Source organism: Orcinus orca, chromosome 7 (genome assembly GCF_937001465.1).
Source record: "Orcinus orca chromosome 7, mOrcOrc1.1, whole genome shotgun sequence".
Classification (NCBI taxonomy): Eukaryota; Metazoa; Chordata; class Mammalia; order Artiodactyla; family Delphinidae; genus Orcinus; species Orcinus orca.
In genome coordinates this window covers 6,669,586-6,686,870 of record NC_064565.1, presented here as the reverse complement: position 1 = coordinate 6,686,870, position 17,285 = coordinate 6,669,586, and the positions used below count along the sequence as shown (strand labels likewise).

Here is a 17,285-nt window from a genome sequence, read left to right as displayed (position 1 = left end):
AAGCTGAAAATCCAGACTTTTTAAAAGGGAATTTATCCAATTAAAAGGATTATTTGGGGGGCTTCCCTGGTGGCACAATGGGTAAGAATCCGCCTGCCAATGCAGGGGACATGGGTTCGAGCCCTGGTCCGGGAAGACCCCACATGCCGCAGAGCGATGAAGCCTGTGTGCCACAACTACTGAGCCTGCGCTCTAGAGCCCACGAGCCACAACTACTGAAGCCCGTGTGCCACAACTACTGAGCCGGCGTGCCTAGAGCCCATGCTCCGCAACAAGAGAAGCCACCGCAATGAGAAGCCCGCGCACCGCAACGAAAAGCAGCCCCCACTCGCCGCAACTAGAGAAAGCCCGCGTGCAGCAATGAAGACCCAAAGCAGCCAAAAATAAATAAATAAAATAGATACAACATTAAAGAAATAAAAAACGTTTAAAAAAAAGGATTATTTTGGACTGAATTGGACTGCAAGACACGTGCACGCCTCGTCTGCCCTCGTCCACTCTCTGGCCTGGCTGTGTCATTACACTGATGACACACGGCCTCCCTCCCCCTCGGCCCGGCTGCTGCACCTCCTCCCGGGCTTCTTCCATGCTTTCCTTCCATGAGCCCTCTCCCAGGAACCCCCGGGCTTACCCTGTCCCTGAGCCCAAGTCTTTGGAGAACGAGACTAGAGCTCTTGGTGCCCGTCAGGGCTATAAGCCTGCTCTCCTGGGCCTGTGGGACTCACACACCTGTGTCAGAGGAGGGAGCTGCCAGGAGAGGAAGAGCTGGGCTGGTCCTTAGAGCAGCTGCCAGTGTTTCACAGCTCTCGTCGGGCACCTGACCCAACCACAGAGTGGCTGGGCCGGCCCACCCCAGGAGGGCTGGGCATTCGGCAGCCTGCGCTGCAGAGAACTCGCCTGTGGCCCCAAGTGTGAGACACAGGCCTCTCCTAGGTAACAGCTCCAAAGGAGGGTCCGTCCTGCTGGAAGAGCTGGACAAGATAAAATATTCCCTCGTTACCTCTCTCCGTCCACCAGCTTACCCGACATCTTCCAGAAAGTGCCTGGTGACAGCCCACGAAGCAACAAAAATGGCTGGGGAACCTGAGGGTTAAAAATAAAGAGGAGGGGGCAGAAAGGAGAGGACTCAATTTTCAGCACCCTTATGAGAGACAGGACAATCAGTGATTCCAGGCCAGGGAGCAAGCAGGTGCCAAGGGCTGGTTGCCATGGAAACCCCCTTGCCATCCCGTGTAAATGTGCAGCCTCGTGCTTCAAGGGTGCCAAGGAATCCCTGAGAACGGAGGCAGGATCAGACAGGTCCTGAAGGCCACTGGGGGGCAGGGGGCTCCTGGGAGCTTGGGCCAGATTCCGGAGGACCTCTGCAGGGGAGAAGGGAGGGGACCAGGGCCCCTGGGCAGGCCCATGGAGCTTGTGGAGGCCACTGGTGGAGCCCCTTTCTCAAACTGGGATGTTTGGTGGGGGATACAAGGCCACAGGAGAACATTTAGTTTTATTTGAATATTGGTTTGTAAAAAGCTTGGCCATTCAACTGGTAATGTAAGCTATCAATGTTATGTAAACAAAAATACATTTTGGACTAGAGAATTGTAAGTACACAGGAAATTTAAAGATAAAATACAAGAACACTTCCTGACTTCTGGCTGAACATGACAAATTGCACTTATACATTTATCTCCGTTTCTCACTGAAGCCCCCCCCAACGTGAGAGTAAAGAAATAAAAAAGCTACAAGCTCATAAGCACAAAGAATGGGCAAGGAGGGTACAGTGCACGAGAGATGTCAGCACACTTAGGAACCTGGGAGCTGGCAGAGGAGCAGTAACCGATGTCCCAGAGCAGACAAAGCTGAAACACAAGCGCAGCATGGGGGCTGCTGCTGGGAAGGCGCCCGGGCCCGGTGGTGAGGGCACCGGGGACGCCAGCAGGCAGGAGAGAGGGTGGGGCTGGAAGACAGGAAGCGCGTAACCACCCCAGGTGGCCAGCACCACCATTCTACAGCCAAAGAGTTCATCCCCGACAGAAGGGCATTCTCTGGAGAAGCAGAGCCAAGGGGAATGGGGCTCTGGCCCAGCAGAGGGTGGGAGGGGTACTCAGCTGGGCACGGGGACCAAGAGAGGATCTACACCTGTGCTGCCACGTGTGGCCACTGAGCCCTTGATGTGTGGCTGCTCTCAGGTGAGCTGTGCTCAAAGTGCAAGATAGCAGATTTGGAAGATTTGCAAGAGTAAGAGACCGTAAAATATGCTATTAATGATTTTTTAAATTATACATTGAAATGTTAGTATTTTGGTTATATTGGGTTAAACAAAATATACTACTGAAATTAATTTTACTAATAATGAAACTAATTAGTTTCTTTTTACTGTGCTTACTGTGGCTACTAGAAAATTTTAAGTTATATAAAATATAGCTCAGATTCTATTTTTAATGGATATGCCTGTCACCCGCTGACTGGTAAAAGCCCACCCCCAGGCTGCTCAGTTCTCAGACTTCTAACAGCCGAGATTGCACCCTTGCTCGAGCCCTCCAAACCCCACCCCAGGCAGGAGATGACAGGATTCTTCCCTGGAGGAACCAAACAGCCCCAGACAAAGGGCCTCTAGTAGCGATGCTGAGGACCCACCCACACAGCGGCCACTTCCAGCCCAGTCTCCCTCGAGAGACATGTCCCCCTGCTCCCCTCCACACACACACACAGGGCCTTCAGTCAACACCGAAAGTGACTCACTCTTAAATATGAACAGTCAAGGTCACCAGCATCTGAAGAAAGCTGATTACATAAAAGGCAAGGACCAAAACAACCAGAGAAAAGGAACTCAGAGGAAACAGACCATACAGGCTGTACGAGGAACTTGAGCAAAACAATTCTAAGGAATATCATCAGCACGATTAGGGGGACGATTACTTCTCCAAGACACAAACAGGAGGCCGAAAACAGGGAGTATTCAGAGAATAAGGAAGAGGGCTTGGAAATTGAATACATGATGATCAAGATTTTTAAAATTCCATAGATGGGATGGAAGATAAAGACCAGGAACTGCCCAGAAAGCAGAACACAAAGTGTGGAATAAAAAGTAAGAGGAAAGAAAAGAGAAAATTAGAAGCCAATTCCAGGACGTGCACCATCTGATTAAAAGTTTCAGAAAGAGAGGATTAAAAACCAGAGGGAAGGAAATGATCAAAGGGGCAGTGTAAGAACATTGTCCAAGAAATGAAGGCTGTGAGTTTCCAGATGAAAGGACCACCACATACCAGCCAAAGGATAAAAACAGACTTGCATGGGGGCAATCCCTATGATATTTCAAAACACAGGAGACAGAAAGAAGATTCTACAGATTCTACAGCTTATACAGAGGTGAGTAAAAAGGCTCGGGAAACAGAATGACATGGCATGTCGCATAACACCAGATGCCAAAACAGAAGGCCTTCAAAATTCTGGGGAAAAATAACTGTCAACCTAATTTCTATGCCCAGCAAAACTACAAATTGGGTGTGAAAGTTGAACAAAGATATGTTTAGATATGCAATGCAAAAAAATGTAGCTTCCAGACTTCCCTGGTGGTGCAGTGGTTGAGAATCTGCCTGCCAATGCAGGAGACATGGGTTCAAGCCCTGGTCTGGGAAGATCCCACATGCCACGGAGCAACTAAGCCCATGCGCCACAACTACTGAGCCCATGCGCCACAACTACTGAAGCCTGCACGCCTAGAGCCCATGCTCCACAACAAGAGAAGCCACTGCAAATGAGAAGCCCGTGCACCACAATGAAGAGTAGCTCCCGCTCGCCGCAACTAGAGAAAAGCCCGCGCGCAGCAACGAAGACCCAACGCAGCCAAAAAAACAAATGTAGCTTCCATGCACTCTTTGTTAAGACAGACACTGGAGGATGTGCTCCAACACGACTTGACAGTTACCCAAAGAGAGGCAGACAAGAAGTCAAGGAATAGAATTCGTGGAGGAAAATGAAGGAAATCTCAGCCTGAAGGTTAAGGGAGTTGAGCAGTTCTAGAGAATGACCAGCCCAAATAGAGCAGGAGGGCAGAAGGCTCTTCTAGAAAGAACATGGGTGGGTGTATCACATTAAATAACATCCTCCCCAAAGGTTCATATCCCTAGAACCTCAGGATGTGACCTTTTCTGGAAATAGGGTCTTTGCAGGTGCTATTAGTTAAGATGAAGTCATACTTATAAGGACCTTAATCCAATATAACTGGCATCACTTTAAGAAGGCTGTGAGATACACACACAGAGGAGACATAGAGGGAAGAAGACCATGTAAAGATGGAGGGAGAGATTGGAGTGAGGCTCCTACAAGGCAAGGAAGGCCAAAGATGGCCAGCAGCCACCAGAAACAAGGGGAGAGGCATAGAGCATATAGAGCCCTCAGAAGGAAGCAGCCCTGCCAAGACCGGACTTTGAACTTCTGGCCTCCAGAACTGGGAGACAATAAATTTCTGTTGTTTTAAGACAAGTGGTAACTTGTTACAGCAGCCCTAGGACATTAATACAGCAGGAATAAACCAGACAGATAGGAACTAGTGGACTTCATGTTGTTGCATTTGATGATGGGGAACCAGCACTGGAGGGTTTTCCAGTTCTGTTGAGGATGTGGGAGAATTAGTGACAGCAACACAAAATGAGTCAATAAAAAATGACTCCATAAGTCTGGGATTAACACACACACACTACTATACATAAAATAGATAACCAACAAGGACCTACTGTGTATAGCACAGCGAACTCTACTCAATATTATGTAATAACCTATATGGGAAAAGAATCTGAAAAAGAGTGGATATATGTATATGTATAACTGATCCACTCTGCTGTACACCTGAAACTAACATAACATTGTAGATCAACTATACTCCAAAATAAAATAAAAATTAAATTAAGAAATGACTCCATAAAACATAAAAACTTAAATGTTGGAAGTAAAATCAAGGTATACCAGTTGGCTCGGTAGTAAACACTATTTACATAGACATGATGATGTATACATTGAATACTGTGATTTAGCCCCAAACTGTGAAAGACTCTGAGGGGAGGATAGAGGTGGCAGATGACGAATTTTATACCCTTCCCTTTAATCACAAGGAGTCAACAAATAATGCCTCAGGACTTCCCTGGCGGTACAGTGGTTAAGAATCCACCTTCCAATGCAGGGGACGCGGGTTGGATCCCAAGTCTGGGAACTAAGATCCCACATGCGGAGGGCCAACTAAGCCTGTGCGCTCTAGAGCCTGCACGCCACAACAAAAAGATTCCGCGTGCTGCAGCGAAGATCCTGCGTGCCACAAGAAAGACACGACGCAGCCAAATAAACAAATAAATATTTTTTAAAAAGTGGGCCAAGGATGTGAATAGACAGTTAAAAAAAAAAAAACAATGCCTCAGATGGACAAATCAAAACATAGTAGAATATTGTTTAGAAACATGAGAGCAGATATCAAAACGAGCAGCTCAAGAGCTGGAGGATGTTACATCTGGGTGGCAGAAGTGGGAGCCTCTTCAGGAGACTGCTTGCTTTTGTTTGCTTTTTCATTTTAGACTTGTAGTTCTATTTAATTCTTTAAACCAAGTACACGTATGGCTTTGATAAAAAAAAATTCTCTGCCTCAGTTTGGGTACTTTGGGCAAACATGGATTCTGAGGGCCACCTGTTTATGATTATTTGTCTTACATCTTTAACAGTGAGTCAGTGGAAAAGTCTGAAAAGCGGATAATGGTTGAAGTCGTGGTTCTCACTGTGGTCCCTGCAACAACAGTATCAGCATCACCTGGGACCTGGTTAGAAATGCAGAGTCTCAGACTCCACCGCTGGCCCACTGGACTGAGACTGTGGGGCGGGGCCCAGGCAACCAGGTTGACGTGCCCTCTGCATGGTTCCAACGCAGCTCCAGCTGGAGCACCACCAGTCTGAGTTCCCTCAGTGAATGGGAGTTTGATGCAGCTCCTATAAAAGCCAGAGGTATCACTCTTTCCTGGGCACAGACTGACACCCCAGCCACCTTGAAAAAGTAAAAGCTTTGGATAAGTAATAAAAACTTCAAAAGCTTGTGCCTTCTGACTCAGGGGTCCCAATTCCAGGATTCTCTATTACACATGGAATAAGCTTTGCCCATAAAAGTATTCCTCGCTGTGTTATTTATCACAGTGAAAAATGAGAAACAACCTAAACATCCAAAAAATAGGTATTTGGCTGCATACATCCACACAGTGGTTAAAAATGTTTACTGAAGATTTGAAAGAATACAGAGCATGCTTCTGTGTTCATGGAAAGAGGCAAGATTCAAAATTCTACATACAGGATGATTGCAACCACGTGGGAAAAACTGGAAGTATAAAAAAAGTCTGGAAGGAAACCCTAGAAAATGTTCAACATTTTCTATGGGCCTATGGTAATTTTTTTTCCTACTTAAAATTTTTTTTTTTTTGCAGAGTTTTATGGTGGCCACATACTCATTTCAGCAACCTATCTCTGGGGAGGGGGGTGAATGCAAACTGAGGCAGGGGCCGCCGCTTTTGCAAGACAAGAGCCTCTCGCAGACAGACAGCTTTAGACCTTCCTGAGTCCCTTCATGTCCCCTGGGGGTTGTGCAGGCAGAGAGGCACAGAGAGAAGGAACCGCTGCTCTTTAATGTGCTGCTCTATCCCCACGGCCTGGCATATACTAGATGCTCAATAAATATTTGAGGAAGAGGGACTGCCCCGGTGGCCCAGTGGCTAAGGCTCTGTGCTCCCAATGCAGGGGGCTCGGGTTCCATCCCTGGTCAGGGAACTAAATCCCACATGCTGCAACTAAAAGATCCCACTTGCTGCAACTAATGATCCCACGTGCTGCAACTAAGACCCAGCACAGCCAGATAAATAAATATTTAAAAAATATACTTGAGTAAGAAAAGAAGGCTCTCATTATCTCACTTAAGCCTCCTAAAAACCCGTGATGCAGATATTATCACAATGCACTTTTGTCTCCTTGCTAGACTACAAACCCCTGGAGCGATGGAACCATTTTTGGTTTTGTTTTTGTAATCTCCATAAGCCCTTCTGAGGACAAAGAAGTGCTCAAAGAAAGTTCAGCAAATTATGATCCTGAATATTATAGAAGACGAATATTATAGAAGATGAATATTATAGAAGATGAAACTGTCCACGTTCATACAGGGAAATCCTGGCAGATCTGGGAGTCAAGGCTCAGTGAGGTGGCTAGACACCGGGGGCATCTGGGGCAGAGTTAGCAGCATAAGGCAAGTCCCTTGTCCCAGGCTCTCTGGAACTACTGGCCTATGTGGAAATCCAGATCTGCAGAGCCCTACATCTCCTGCTGACTGAGGGTCATGTGCTAATCAGGCTGCCAGAGTTCAGAAGCAGGAGGGCTCAGTGAACTCCGCTGGCTCAGGCAACTTCCCTGATGGTCTGATGAGGAGATACAGCCCTTGCACATAAGGGTTTAGACAAGCAGGAAAGACAGTGGGGGGCATTCCTGGCAGGGGCACTTCTTAATTAAAGGCACCAAGAAGAAAGTAAATGAAGCTAATGGCTACTACACATGACTACCCCTGTAAGCCTGTGAGTCACTCACAGAAACCTGACTGTCTAGAACCCAGCGGGGAACTTACATATGTTTATCAAATGAACAACTGATGGATGGAGGGAGGGAGGGAGGCAGGAAGGGATAGAAGGATGGATGGATGGATGGATAGGTGGATGGATGGAGGGATGGAGGGATAGATAGGTGGATGGATTGATGGAGGGATGGATGGATGGATAGATGGATGGACGGAGGGATGGAGGGATGGATGGATGGTTGGAAGGATGGATAGATGGATGTTTGTTTATGGCAGAATAAGAGTTAAGGGGCTTTGCAAATAGACAGGCCTTGGTTTGAATTCTGGTTCTACCCTTGTCTACAGTGTGAGCTGAGCATGCTGTGTCATGTCTCTGAGCCAAGGTTCCTCTAAGAGGCCTCTGGAGGTTGTTGTGATGATTAAATAATGCATGCAAAGTGTTGAGCTCAAAGCCTGGCATACGGTAGGTGCTCAAGAAATCAGAATTATTATCATCTTCATTGACCAGAAAGGAAAGGGGGAAGAGAAGCAATGGGGCCTGCAGTTAGCTGTCTTACTACCATTTCCCCTCCTTCCTGGAAACTGAATCCTGAATTTCCTTTGGGAAGCTATGTGGTTTGAGTAGCTTAAGCCAATCAGTGTATTCCATTCTCTCAGGCCCCTGTGATTGGTTCAAGGATGTGTATAACACTTCAGCTGGTCCAATCAGAGTGAATTTCAGAGTATTTGCCAGGAGTGCTTGGACACAGCCCCTCTCTTTCATCAGATGTAACAATGAAGCCAGGAAGAAGCCCAGAGCTGCTGGCAGTTACATTGGGAGCACCTAATGATAACACTGATGTTACAGAAGGCAAAGCAGAAAAACAAAAAGAAACGTTGAGCTGCTGGATTCAGCCTCACCTGAAGCTGGTGATCCCTGGACTTGTCAGTTGCATGAACCAATTAATTTCTTTGATGTTTCAAGCCTATCTAAGCCAGGTTTTCTGATACCTACAGTCAAAAGCACCCTAACTGATACAAAAGGAAGCAGGAATGAGGACGTATGGATGCAACGTCTGGGGAAGACGAGGCAACAGTGTTGGGGGTATCAAACTGTAAAAGGCTTTGGATGCCAGAAATTGGGGCATCCAAATTTTAGCTATTTTTTCCCATTTGACAGACAAACTGAGGCCAGAGAGTTAACCATCAAGCAACTTGTCTAAGATCACACAAGTTCACGAACTTAACTAAGTATAGAGCTGAAACTGGAACCCACACCCTTCTCCTTCTGCCTCAGTGCCCTTTCCCACATAGCATGCAGCCACCGTACCCCTGGAGAAACATACCCCATCCGAGGGCAATAAATCCCTGGAGCCATTTCCTTTCTGAGAAGAAGGAGATGACGAGGAGCGTGTGAAGGTAGAGGCCTTCCACCAGCAGCCAGGAGTAGTTGGCCATGATGCAGTACTGGAAGAAGACCATGACCAGCTTACAGCCCACCTGCGAAGAGAGGCAGCTGAGCCCCAGGCTGGCAGCCCTGGGCTTCCCTCCAGGAGAGGTGGGGTGCGCCAGGGGTCAGCAGCCAGGCCAAGCAGCGAGCCTCTGGGGCTCACGGCCACCCCCTCTGGCCTTCCAGTATGAGAAGACCAGGCTCATAGAGCTCTCTAGAGTGGAAATCCACAGGCCAGCAGGCTTGGTCAAGATGGCCAAAGGGCTGTTGCAGCAGCAGGAACGGCATTCAAATTCTGGAACCGGCTGCCAGGCGTCAAACGGTCAGATATCGCCCAATTCCCAGCAGCAAATGAGGGCATTTTTCAGATGAGGGAACTGAGGCCTAGAGAGGGAAAGGGATTTCTGAGCAAAAGGTTAATAAAATCCTTTCCAGGCTTAGTTTTCCTGGAAATAGATGAAGAAGGGACGAGCTAACACTGATGAGAGTACACGACCCTGCCTGGTGCACTGCGTCTGGACTGCAGGCCTCTGAATACCCGAGGGGGGTGCCAGGGTTGGCCTTGCCTAATGCTGTGACTCTTGTGGCAGGCCTGTCCCTTGCAGGGATCCCTGGAAGCTATGCCTGTGGGATTGTCGGGCCGAGGCTTCTATACCAGCATGGCTCCCACTCCCGCACTGTGAGGGCCTCATTTCCTTTCACCGCGCTGTTCCCTGAAGAGAGGACAGCTCCTGGGATGGCCCGAGGGCTGCTGCACAGAGCGCAGGTCACATCCACGTCCACAGGGGAGGAGCGCCCAGGGCCGCCTGTGGCCTCCCAGACACTCCGACTCCAGGCGTGGCCTGTGGCTGGCTCGTTAGTCTGCGGCTTAGTAGAACCTGGAAAGGTTCCCTGCTGGGCACTGCTGGACTTCTCCACTGGTCAGTGATGGGGTGGGGCCTGAATCTGTCTTCTGACTCCCAGGAAATTCCCTGAGACACAGGGGCCCTCCTTGAGGGACCTCTCAGTCTTGAGTCAGAAAACACACACATACACACACGCACATGGAAAACTATAAGCAATGCAAACCTGACAGATCTGTGAGCAATTACAGATGTGAGTGGTGGGAAGTGGCCAGCAGGCTGACTAAACCAATCTCGATTTCCAATCCCCTTCTCCCTTGCTGGCTTCTGCTGTGGAGACTACGATAGTAAAATACTCAATCTCCCAGCTTCCTTTGCAGTTAGATGTTGTCACATGACACAGTTCTAGCCCGTGAGATGTAGACATAGTCTTGGGAAGAGGCAAAGCCTCCTAAAGAGAAAAAAAGTTCAACCTTGACTTTCCTGCTTTTTGCCTGGAACATGGATGTGAGGCCTGGGGTTGCAGCAGCCATGTTGTTAGCATGCAGTGTAAAGCATGGGACATGGGATCAAGAATGGCAGAGCAGAAAGGGGAAAGGACTGTGTCCATGATGGCATGGAGCCAGTGCCACCTCTGGGTCACCCACCTGTGGACTGCTTCTGTGGGGAACAACCCCCATCTGTTTAAGGCACTGATGTACAGTTTTCTGTTACGTACAGCGAAAGGGATCCTCAACTGGTACCCAGTGACATTGCAATGAAAGAAGACTCATCTGAGCTTTCAGAAGGAGGACGAGGGTTAGATTTAACAAAACGATTGTTCCACTGCACATCTGGGTGTGCAGACACACAAGCATATGCTCACCTTTTTCTTTCTACAATCCCAACCCTCTAGCTTTAGCTATCTGTCTACATTTGGGACTTGGCAGGAGCAGGGAAGGGAGGGGATTGCTATGTGTCTAATTCCCAGAAGGGCTAATCCACTCCAGGACACTGGGAGTTGAACAGCAGCCCCATGGGCTTCTCGACAAACTGCTTTCATGTGGGTCCCAGACTGTGCATCTGGGGACATGAGACTCCCTGAACCTCCCCAGCACTGGCCCCTTTACTCTAGGCATTAAGTGCAGCCTCAGCAGGGACAGCGGGGGCAGCGGGGGAGCAGGCAGGCCTGGCCACGCCGTGGGCCACGCAGGCGTGTTACCCTGTGGGCATCACAACGGGCGACGTCGTCGGAGGAGAAGAGCACGGCATCCTTGATGAAGTTGGACAGGGCACGCAGGATGAAGGACACAAAGAGATGCATGTGGATGTAGTTGCGGGTGCAGTGGAGCTTCCTGGAGGGAGAGGATGCAGGGCCGTAGGGGCCAGAGCCGGAGAGGCCCAGGGCTCAGCCGCCCACCCTCCCCCCACCCCCACGCACCACGGAAACCCAGGCCCTGGACGTGACAACTCTCTAAATCTCCCTGTTTGCAGAACCTGAATGAGCCCAGGCCCCCAGGTGCCCAGCCTACTCTGTCTCATGCTGCAATTAAAAAAAAAAAAAAAAAAAAAAAAAAGCTGGGGTTATAAGGGCGAGATCCTATTCTGCTCCGACCACCTCCAGCTCCCAGAATTGTCAGAAGGGGGTGGGGAAGGGGGCAAGTGGCACAGAAAGAACACAGGCTGTGGGGAGAAATCAGACCCGGGCTCTGCCACTTTTCAGCTACACGATCTAGAGCAAGCCCTTCACCAGCCAGAGCCTAGGTTTCCCCCTTGCTGTAGGGGCAGAAGTCTCTTAACTGTTCCCCTCCTTCCGCTTCAGGAACAAGGCTTTCCTTCGGGGAACGCATCCCATCTCTGGTTGGGGATGACGCTAGCCCCACCCTCATGACAGACCTGACCAATCAGAGCTCCATACCTGGCTGCAGTGATTGGCTCAGGGCTGGGCATGTGACCCAAGCCAGCCAATGAGAATTCCCCCAGGACTTTCATTGCAACTAATGAAGAAGGGGGTCCTTGGCCCCGGTGTCGCTGAGCTGGTAGAATGTCCGTCTGCAGCTGCTGGTGGTTGTCTGTGCCAGCCCCGCGTAAAGCCTGCCTGAGGCCAATGCAAGGTGAAGAAATGGCAGGAGACAGACCCAGTTCTGCTGATACCTTGGAGCACCTAGATCCAGGCACACCTAAAGCCAGGTGCCCCTGAACTTGTCAATTGTGTGCATCAGGTCACCTTTGTTTTTCTTAAGGTGCTTTAAGGCGGATTTCTGTTTCTTGCAACCAAGAGTCTGGCTAATATACCTGTAAAATGGGGATGATACCTATCTCACCAGCACTGTGTGAAAATCAGAAACGATACATGTAAAGCAACTGGTGCAGTAAGTTCTAGTTATGTTCAGTAGATGTCAAATGAATAAAGGAATGAACGAGGTCACAGAAACTTCCAAGTTTTGCCACAGGTAAGCTTTAGATCAAGAGGGGACAAAGTGGCCCACCCAGACCTTCCTCTCTCTGGTCAGAACAATTAAAAGAGACCCGAAGTCTGTGCTGGGGAAGGCTGGGAAGATGGAGAGCTGGCAGCAGGTTCTTACCGAAAGGCACAGAGGATGCCAAGGGCCACCAGGAGCATCACCAGGGAGGAGCTGTAGCCCACGGTGTACATGACCTTCAGCTTCAGGAGGTACTCGTACTGCAGAGAGAGAGGGCCGTGTCAGCCCCACCCACCCACCCGGCTGAACCTGCCCTTTTCTGCCACAGAGTGCACCTGCTCCAGGCTGCTGAAGCCCCTTCAACTCTGACCGCTATTCTGTTCATACCCCAAGGACACGCATTCATAGACTCACGACATCTTGGCTTGGGAAAAGACCTTGGGGATCCTCTGATACCAGTTCAAAATTCTATCCCATACACAGGGCCCCTGACCATCACCCTGAATTCAAGCCTTTGCTTGAATACCTCCACGGATGAGGCACTCACTGCTTTTTGAAGAAGTCACTGGGTATGCAACAGTGCAAAGTATTAGATAATTTTTTCTCAAGTGAATCTAAAACCTATTACCTTTAAATTGTACCTATTGGTCCCTTTTCTTCTTCTGGAGTCACTGAAAATAAGTTGAATTTGTCTTGTACCTAGAGCCCATAATTACTTTAAAAATAAAATTTTCACGGTAGAATAGCTTTAGACTTATAGAAAAGTCACAAAGATTCTACAGAGAGGCCTGTCCTTTCTGAATACAATTCTTCTGCCCATCTGTCCCCCACTTATCGTCTGGGCATTAAATATTCCCTGTGTCTTTAATCTCTCTCCATAACCCTTCACCATTTTTCTCCACTAATATCCTCCAGTCTGTGAATGTCCTTCTTAAACAAGACACCCAGAACCAGACAGCTGAAAAGCTCCAGACGCATTCTCTGACCCGGAAGAAATAGAGTGGGACCGTCACTTCCCCTGATCTATACACTGCACTCTTATAAATGCAGCCAAGCAGTCATTTACTTGTTCAGCAGCCACCTCACACTATTGGCTCATCTTTGAGTCAAGAAGATCTCAATGGAATGGAATAATGTGACATACAGAAATAAATGTGAAGACCTGTATTTTTAAGGTTCAAAAAGAAAACCAAATTGTACAACAGTCTTTTTTTTTTTCTAGCATCTTTATTGGAGTATAATTGCTCTACCATGGTGTGTTAGTTTCTGCTTTATAACTAAGTGAATCAGTTATACATATGTTCCCCATATCTCTTCCCTCTTGCATCTCCCTCCCTCCCACCCTCCCTATGCCAGCCCTCTAGGTGGTCACAAAGCACCGAGCTGATCTCCCTGTGCTGTGCCGCTGCTTCCCACTAGCTAGCTATTTTACATTAAAAAGAATCAAGGAAATAAAAAGTAAAGCAATAATGCCATACCATTTTTTTTTTAACCAACCAAATTAACAAATATTTAAAAGTACTAATGTTCTATGTAGGTGAAGGTATAGTGGGAGTGAAAATTGGTTCAGTCTCTCTGGAAAGTAGCATGCATCAAGAACCTCTGAAACATACATTCCTTCTGACCACCCCTCTACCTCTAGGAATTAATTCTAAGAATTATCAGAAATATAAAAGCATATTCATATATAAAGATGTTTATCACAGGACCATTTTTGATGAAAAACATGCAAATGTCCAACAACAGAAGAATAGTTAGCTAAATTCTTTTAAATCCAAAGGTTAGACTACATTAAAAAAGTGTGCTTACCAAGAGTTTTAAAAGATGTCAGGACATAATGTAATGTTAACTGAAAAGGTAGAATACAAACTTTACATGTACAGTGTGATTTCTGCTTTATGTAAAAAAAAATGTTAGGTTGAATTGTATGAAACTGTCCTTTTCTGTACATCGAAAAAGACTGCATATTGGCCATCTCATGTGGTTCAGTCTCATACACACACAGAAACAAGACTGTGAGGAGGTGTGTTAGACATTATTAGTGGTTAACTTTGGAGTATAAACTTGTGGATAGAGTCGTTATTTTCATTTGTATTTTTTTCTGTACTTTTCATTTTTCTTCAGTGGGTAAGTACTATCTTATAACCAGAAGAAAAGGGTAATAAAAAACAAAGAACCACAGGCACAAGAATACTATTGGGGAAATCTGACAGCTGTTCATATGAAAATGACTTTGAGGTTTGAGTGGCCCAAGCTCCATGGCATTAAAGAAGTGTATGCAGAGAGAACATGCACAGGCTTCAGAGCCAAGAGACAAGGGTTCCAAACCCAGGACTGCTACTACTCAACAGCTGTGTGACCCTGGGCAAATTACTTAACTTCTCTGAGCCTCAGATTCCTCATCTGCAAAATGCAGATAATATCTACCATGCAGGCATTTTGGAAGAACAAACAGGGTATCAGGTAGCGTATCTAGACAGTGCCTGGCACTTGGAAGACACTCAGCACATGTTGATTCTTCCCCATCTCCACCCTCTACCCCCACAACCACCATTCAGTCTGAGTCAGCAGTCTGACACTGCCGGTGTGAGGTATGGGTACGAGGTAGCTGCTAGGACTATTAGGTCTCTTCTCAGTTACATTAATGGAGTGCTGTGAAGCAGGCCACGTTGGAATGTCTGGAGTGTTTGGTCCAGTTCTGGGTATGTTATTTTAAGAGGAGCATTAGTAAAGTGGAGCATTTCCGGAGGAAGGTGACTGTCATCTGAACTGGCTACACTGCACCCTGAAGGAAACAAACAAGCTTAGGGAAGCTGAGTACCAAAACGCCTGAGACGTAATTGTGAGCCCCAGGGGTAGGGGAGTAAGCACAAAGTCGACGGGACTCAGACCGACCGAAAGTTTCCTGGCAGCAGAGGGAACCTTTGACGGGCTGGCTGCCATGTGACCCTGTGCTTCTGCACTGAGGCGACTGCAATTCCAGAAGCCAGAAGCCACCTCTCAGCAACAAGCGGGGAGCCACAACGGCAGTAAGTTGCATTGGATGAATGGCTCCTAGATGTAGGGACGTCAAAGAGCAGTGAAATGTCAAAAAATCGGAGGACCAATGTGTCAGCCTAGGATGTCATCACGTGTGGGATGTGCCCCACAGCTGAGGGCGTCGGCCTCACCACGGGGACGCCTGGATCTGCAGCCCCGGGTCAGGAGCACATCGGGTTAGCCTATGGCAGCGTGAGGAGGCATGGGGTGACAGGCGTGCAGGGTCCTGGCTGAGCATCCCGTGCTGTCCTGTGGCTGGGTTATTGTCTACCGGGGTACCCTCAGGATGCCCTGGCCTGCTCTGCCTTTGTCTGTAAGATCTGACCCCAAAAGAGCCCTGTTCCCAGGAAGCCAGATGTGACCACAGTGCCCCAGGCCTCAACCTCTGCAGCTGTGCACCCCCTGCCCCCCAGAGGGCTGCTGCCTGTCCTGGATCAAGCTGCCCATCTCTCTGCTGTGTGTCTCGACTGGGCCCCCTCCTTCTCTATCCTCTACATCAGGGGACAGCAGACGTTTTCCATAAAGGGACAGACAGAAAACATTTTAGGCTTTGGGTACTATTTGGTCTCTTTTGCAACTATTCAACTCTGCCCTTTCGGTGCAAATGGGTGTGGCTGTGTGTCAATAAATCTTTATTTGCAAAAGCAGATGGTGGGCTGGATTTGGCCCAAGGGTCCTAGTTTTCTAACCTCTGCTCTGGGTAAGCAAACTCCATTTTTTTTACCCAAGTGGCAGCTTTGCCTGGTCTTTCTGCTGATCTGAGTCCACTGTTGGCAACTGGTGTGTGCCAAGTCAGGAAGTTGCAAAAAGACAACCAACAAATATATACTTTCACCATCATTTGATTAAAAGAGAAAAAGACATTTCAACACTAAGAAAGGATAATCCAATTCTCAGAATAAAAGAAAAAGTTTGTGGGAATTCCCTGGTATTCCAGTGGTTAGGACTCCACACTTTCACTGCCAAGGGCCTGGGTTCAATCCCTGGTCAGGGATCTAAGATCCCACAAGCCCTGGATTTCCCTGGTGGTGCAGTGGTTAAGAACCCGCCTGCCAATGCAGGGGACACGGGTTCGAGCCCTGGTCCGGGAAGATCCCACGTGCCGTGGAGCAGCTAAGCCCGTGCACCACAACTACTGAGCCTGCATTCTAGAGCCCACGAGCCACAACTACTGAAGCCAGAGCGCCTAGAGCCCGTGCTCTGCAATAAGAGAAGCCACCGCAATGAGAAGACCGCTCAGCGCAACAAAGAGTAGCCCCCACTCGCTGCAACTAGAGAAAGCCCACGTGCAGCAACAAAGACCCAACACAGCCAAAAAGAAAAAAAAAAAGACAAAGTCTGTGCTTGTCTGTGGACTGACATTTAAGGACCAGTGAATCACATGGTCTGGAAACCCTTCCACCAGTCTTAGAGATTTTTTTTTTTTTTATGTGAGCTGAAGCCACGGTAGGTCATCTTTTTACTATTTTAGACAACTAATTTTCTGAGTTAAGTCCAGAACTTTGCATTTATCTTTGTTTTCATTTATTTATTTACTTTGGCCGTGTTGGGTCTTCGTTACTGCATGCTGGCTTTCTCTGGTTGTGGTGAGCGGGGGCTACCCTTGGTTGCAGTGTGTGGACTTCTCACTGCGGTGGCTTCTCTTGTTGTGGAGCACGGGCTCTAGGTGCACAGGCTTCAGTGGTTGTGGCATGCGGGCTCCATAGTTGTGGCTCATGGCCTCTAGAGCACAGGCTCAGTAGTTGTGGTGATGGGCTTCATTGCTCCGTGGCATGTGGGATCTTCCTGGACCAGGGCTCGAACCCGTGTCCCCTGCATTGGCAGGCGGATTCTTAACCACTGAGCCACCAGGGAAGCCCGCATTTATCTTTGTTAAATCTCTGCTCCTTCTTCTGGCATTTTACAGTTTCAACCCGGCTGTGAATAACATGGTTAAGGCCCTGGGCTCCGTTCCCACCCAGCTGATTAGTCTAAACCAACAGTTCTTATATGTGGCTTTC

At 48.2% G+C, this 17,285-nt stretch overlaps 1 protein-coding gene across 1 annotated transcript in view; it reads right to left on the bottom strand.

The window, feature by feature from the left end:
* SCTR (secretin receptor) overlaps positions 1 to 17,285 on the bottom strand; it is a 64,548-nt gene that overhangs the window by 11,659 nt on the left and 35,604 nt on the right. Inside the window, exons 5-8 of the mRNA XM_033400243.2 lie at positions 12,409 to 12,506; positions 11,046 to 11,178; positions 8,899 to 9,052; positions 1,023 to 1,083 (exon numbers count right to left, since the gene is read on the bottom strand). Of these exons, the coding sequence (XP_033256134.1) occupies positions 1,023 to 1,083; positions 8,899 to 9,052; positions 11,046 to 11,178; positions 12,409 to 12,506 (446 nt within the window). The remainder of the gene's footprint in view (positions 1 to 1,022; positions 1,084 to 8,898; positions 9,053 to 11,045; positions 11,179 to 12,408; positions 12,507 to 17,285) is intronic.